The 6,105-nt window shown below is 42.1% G+C and overlaps 1 protein-coding gene across 3 annotated transcripts in view; it reads right to left on the reverse strand.

Moving 5' to 3' along the window:
• LAPTM4B (lysosomal protein transmembrane 4 beta) overlaps positions 1-6,105 on the reverse strand; it is an 85,157-nt gene that overhangs the window by 23,353 nt on the left and 55,699 nt on the right. For 2 of the 3 annotated variants that reach the window (XM_011952741.1, XM_011952742.1), the window contains exon 6: positions 5,132-5,231. In XM_011952741.1, coding sequence (XP_011808131.1) covers positions 5,132-5,231 — 100 coding nt within the window. The remainder of the gene's footprint in view (positions 1-5,131; positions 5,232-6,105) is intronic. The other variant, XM_011952740.1, reaches the window with a different exon arrangement.

Genomic DNA, 6,105 nt, shown 5'->3' on the forward strand with positions numbered 1-6,105 from the left:
ACGCCATTCTCCTGCCTCAGCCTCCCGTGTAGCTGGGATTACAGGCGCCCTCCACCTCGCCCGGCTAGTTTTTTGTAGTTTTTAGTAGAGACGGGGTCTCACCGGATTAGCCAGGATGGTCTCAATCTCCTGAACTCGTGATCCAGCCGTCTCAGCCTCCCAAAGTGCTGGGATTACAGGCTTGAGCCACCGCACCCAGCCATCACTAACAGTCTTAAAAACATCAGCAGAACTTTTGTTTAGGAAGACACTTACCTTGCCTCTCGCTCCATCCTTGGCTACCCTCTCGCTGTTCAACAGATTCCCCTCCAAGTCCTTCTTCTTGCCTGCTAATACCTAGTCTTATAAATAACAGTGAATAGCTACTTGTAGATACCAAGTGCTTTCTTATACACCATGAAAACAGAACCTCTACCTCCATGCAACTCCCCTACCAAACCCCACTACAATCTCTAACAGCTGCTACCCTTGCTGGATCCCTAGGGCTCTGGTGCAGGACCCCACTTCCAGAACACACTCTCACCACCTTTCTACTCTGCACTTCCAGTTCTGCCTGCCTCAAGGACTCTATTTCCTCTGTGGCTCTTCCACCTACATGTGCCTCCCTGCTAACTGGACAGGCACCTGCACTTTAAATCTTCCTTACTCCCAAAACCCAGTATGCAAACAGAAGCAACCAACTCCCCATTTCCCTTATAACTCCAACAAGACAAAAAAGAGTCATTCCATGAACTCCCTCACTTACAGGATTAGGAGTTTCCACTGCTGCAATCGGAACAGCAGTAGCAGGCCTTGCAACTTCTATCACCACATTTCGCAGTCTCCAACGACTTCTCTGCTAGCCTTACCGATATATCTCAAACACTTTCTGTCCTCTAATCCCAAGTCGATTCCTTAGCCACAGTTGTCCTCCAAAATTGCGGAGGCCTCAATCTCCTTACTGCTGAAAAAGGAGGACTCTGACTATTCTTAAATGAAGAATGCTGTTTTCACTTAAATCAATCAGGCCTTGCATATGACAACATCAAAAAACTTAAAGACAGAGCTCAAAAACTCACTAATCAGGCAAATAGTTATATTGGACCTACTTGGCCATTCTCTAGCTTAGCTTCATGGCTCCTCCCACTAACAGGCCCCTTAGCGCTCATCCTTCTTCTCTTATTCGGACCTTGTCTTTTCAGGCTAATCTTTCAGTTCATACAAAACAGCATCCAAGCTACTACAAACCAGTCAATTCGACATATGTTCCTTTTAACAACCCGACAATATCACCCCCTGCCTGCCCTAAGGTCTCCCTTCGGTTTAACCTTTCTCTCTCACTTTAGGTACCCACGCTGCCCCTAATCCTGCTCAAAGCAGCTCTGAGAAACACCGCCCATCATCCCTCCATACCACCCCCAAAATTTTCACCATAAATTTTTGCCATACTTCACTACTCTTTCTCATTTTTGTTTTTCCATTATTAATATAAAAAGATGGGAATGTGAGGTCTTCTGAGAAAGCTGCACCATGGTAAAGCCATCGTGACCTCTGTTACCCACACGTACACATCCAGAAGGCCTCCTGGAGCCAGAAAGTCTAGGACGACAGGAAAACCACAAAAGAAAAACAGCTAGCTCCCATCTTAGCTTATTAGCCAACTTTGCAACATTCTACCACTGTAACAGGCTCTACCCTAACTGATCCATCAACCTTGTGACATTGTGCCCTGTGACCTCTCCCGCTTTGTGACAATGTATCTTGTGACATTCATCCCCTGCCTGGCAATAAGGAGCATGGAGCTTCCAAGCCCTTCCTGGGTGTACCACCCTCAAGGAACCTCCAGGAGTTCAGCCATCCCTAAGGAAGCTCCAGCATTCCTTCCCTCAGGGTATGGGACTGGACCCTCTTTAGGGAAGGTCTTCAGACCCACAATTAGAAAGGAAGCCAGAGATTAGAATCCTACCTGAGAGCAGAAGTAAGGCCTGACACACCTATGGTAGTCACCAAAGACTAACAATGGCTATGAAGTTGAGCCAGGAACTGTGGATGAAAACCTATGTATCTCCTCCTCTTTCATAACACCACAATGTCAAAACAAGCACATGTAATATGGGCATCTCTTATGAGATACTTCTAAAAGATGGTGGCTTTATAAGCCCTATGCACCATGAAATGTACAAAGAGGTTCTGATGTATCTTGTTTAACAACTTTATTGTTCTTCCAACTTAAAAATCTCAAACTTTGCTTACATTTTTCATTAGTTCAGTAGAACACTAATTATGGAGTTTTTTTGTTTAAGAAAAAGAAAAAAATTTACAGATGGCTAAATACTTAACAACTTGCCTTCTGCAAAAGTTAATGGGTAAAACAGGCCAGGCACGATGGCTCACATCTGCAATACTGGCACTTTGGGAGGCCGAGGCAGGTGGATCACCTGAGGTCAGGAGTTCGAGACCAGCCTGGCCAACATGGGGACACCCCGTCTCTACTAAAAATACAAAAATTAGCTGGGCGTGGTGGTGGGCACCTATAATCCCAGCTACTCGGCAGGCTGAGGCAGGAGAATCACTTGAATCCAGGGGGCAGAGGCTGCAGTGAGCCGAGATCCTACCACTTCACTCCAGCCTGGGTGAAACTCAAAAAACAAACAAAGTTAATGGGTAAAAAAATGAAAAAATACTCAACAACTCAGAGAAAAGGAAAAAAATTCTTAAACCAGTAATTTTATCAAAATCACAAAAAATTTGAATAGATACTTCTTTAAAGAGAGTTACAGACCCAGGAGTGATTATTTTTATTTTTATTTATTTTTTTGAGCTGGAGTCTCGCTCTGTCACCCAGGCTGGAGGGTAGTGGTGCGATCTCTGCTCACTGCAAGCTCCGCCACCTCCCAGGTTATCGCCATTCTCCTGCCTCCCGCCAGTCTCAGCCTCCCTAGAAGCTGGGACTACAGGCGCTCACCACCACGCCTGGCTAATTTTTTTGTTATTTTCAGTAGAGACGGGGTTTCACTGTGTTCGCCAGGATGGTCTCGATCTCCTGACCTCGTGATCCGCCCGCCTCGGCCTCCCAAAGTGCTGGGATTACAGGTGTGAGCCACCGCGCCCGGCCCAGGAGTGATTTTTTAAAGGGGTTGAGCAGAACACGTGATTACTGTAATCAAGACACAGAATTCTGCAGACTCCCAAAACGAGCCTCCTCAGCATCTGGGTATGCCAGGTTTTGTGCAACTGGTCACGACTGTCTGTTAAACCACTGCTCATGCATATTTGATTGAACTCAAGAAATGTGTGGTGAGCATTTAGGAAAACTGTCCGTGTATAACATACTTTAGCTATCCCACCGAGTTCTCAGTAATACAGCAGTCTACACCCATATATTTAATACGAAGTCTGTAATTGCTTTAGTCTCATTATATACACAAGAAAGTAAGGAACAGGCGGGATTATTTCTGTAAGGTCAGAGTGAACAAGTCACCAGAAAAAAAACAAAAATAACAAACAAAAACACAAAACTCTGCTCTAGTATAAATTTGACCTCCTACCATTTATGTGTTCCTTTCACCTGTCCAGTCCAATCCTATCCATTTTGACCCACCCATCCTGTCCCACGCCACACAGTTACATGTCATCCATCTGCATCGTTTTCACTAACTGTGCATGGAGCACTTCCTGGTACTGCGCATTACATCAGGCACTGTGCTGAAAACAATGACAACAGAGACACTGTGAGGAGTTACACTTTCATCTTACCATGAGTCAGGAAATTTCAAGATAATTTACATAAAGTGCATATGCTTTCACAGACTCTTCAGTGAAGACACATTTTCAAAGATCTTTTATGACAGGTTTGTAATTTTAAAGTATGAACGACTAGTAGCAGAACAGAGATCATCTATTTTACTTTTTTTTTTGAGACGGAGTCTCACTCTGTTGCCCAGGCTGGAGTGCAGTGGCGTGATCTTGGCTCACTGCAAGCTCCGCCTCCCAGGTTCATTCCATTCTCCTGCCTCAGCCTCCCCAGCAGCTGGGACTACACGCGCCCGCTGCCACGCCTGGCTAATTTTTTTTTGTATTTTTAGTAGAGACAGGGTTTCACCATGTTAGCCAGGATAGTCTCGATCTCCTGGCCTTGTGATCCACCCGCCGCAGCCTCCCAAAGTGCTGGGATTACAGGCGTGAGCCACCGTGCCTGGCTGAGATCATCTATTTTACTAACAATACATACATAAGGTAAATTATAAAGACATAGTAACTTTGTAGTTTTTTTTTTTTACCTACCTGTAAACATTGCATCTTGGTTTAACTTCACATATAAAGTGAGTTAATATAATGTCATACAATGCAGAAGCAATATCTAGAATTATATACCATGGTTTAGTAATACAGATTTAACACAACAGCAAAGACTTGGAATCAACCCAAATGTCCATCAGTGACAGACTGGATTAAGAAAATGTGGCACATATACACCATGGAATACTATGCAGCCATAAAAAAGGATGAGTTTCGTGTCCTTTGTAGGGACATGGATGCAGCTGGAAACCATCATTCTCAGTAAACTACCGCAAGAACAGAAAACCAAATACCCCATGTTCTCACTCATAGGTGGGAATTGAACAATGAGATCACTTGGACACAGGAAGGGGAGCATCATACACTGGGTCCTATTGTGGGGAGGGGGCAAGAGGGAGGGATAGCATTAGGAGATATACCTAATGTAAATGACAAGTTAATGGATGCAGCACACCAACATGGCACATGTATACATATGTAACAAACCTGCACGTTGTGCACATGTACCCTAGAACTTAAAGTATAGTAAAAAAAAAAATGGAAGAAAAAAATAAAAATAATGCAGATTTAAAATAAATACAGTAAGGTACATATATTATCTATCTGTAACATATTTTAAAATAAACCAGAGTTGAGCCATCTAGATTTTAATATCCTGTAAGAAAAACAAAATACATTTCATTTAACTTCATAGTTAAATGAGTATTTTGATAACTAAGATGAATCTTTTGATAACTAAGCAGCTCATGAGTATGTTTCAATAACAGTAAAAATGTAGCAAACACTAGAAACATTTCAAGATAATCATACAGTAGAGGTATGGGCGAGATCTCTACCATAAGTGACATCATACCTACCGTAGTGTCATTGCTGGTAACATAAACGAGGACATCAGAGGAGTTCCTGCCATTGATGTACCGGTAGCAGTTCCAAACACAGCTAATCAAGTAACCCTGAAAATGAGGAGTGATTATCAGATTTTTAATTTTCAAACTGCAGGTAATTTCGAATACCACACAGATAAAGCCATATTATAAAACTTTTATTAACATAAGCAATAAATACACATATTATAACAGCTCTACTAAACCAAAAGTCCCTGAAAGTACAAATGTTGGGTATAGTCGCTTCTTGGCACAATGTGCTACTGAAGCTGTATTCTGTTACACCAGTGCGGATGTGGGGGTGGTACTGGGGGAAGGTGGGGGAGGGGAGGGGTTGAGAGTTGAATGAGAAATTTCTAAGAATAGGTATCTGGAAAGAACAAGCACACAATTAACATTTATTGCTCCTAAATTCACAGAACAATCAACCGTATTAACTCATTTATCGCCACATTTTAACTGCTTCTTTGGAAATTTTTCTTCTACATGATTATCTATGATTTTATCACACAAGCCAATTTCTTAAAAAAAAATTTCATAGCATATAAATTCATCTCACAGTCAATAAAATTCACTAAAACATTTCCCCTTTATTAACGAAATATCCAGACGAAGATACTTAAAATTAATGTCCAACATAAATACTGCTTAGAAATGAAACATGAGTTCATGGAAGATGTTTAAGCTATGAACTCTCTGCACTTTCATTCCATCATGTGTAACTGGATTAGAATTAAATGATTTCAAAATCCCTTAACATTAAAATTCTTTGATTAAAAGAAGTTTAAACACATCAAGAAACTAGATTGCTAAAATCCAGGAAATACGTCGCTTATGAGAATGTAAAATGGTTGCAGCCACTCTGGAAAAATCCGGCAGGTCCTCAAAAGGTTAAACAGAGTTACAACATGACCCAGCAATTCCACTTCTAGGCTCCTAGGTA

Source organism: Colobus angolensis, unplaced genomic scaffold (assembly GCF_000951035.1).
Source record: "Colobus angolensis palliatus isolate OR3802 unplaced genomic scaffold, Cang.pa_1.0 Scaffold349, whole genome shotgun sequence".
Classification (NCBI taxonomy): domain Eukaryota; kingdom Metazoa; phylum Chordata; class Mammalia; order Primates; family Cercopithecidae; genus Colobus; species Colobus angolensis.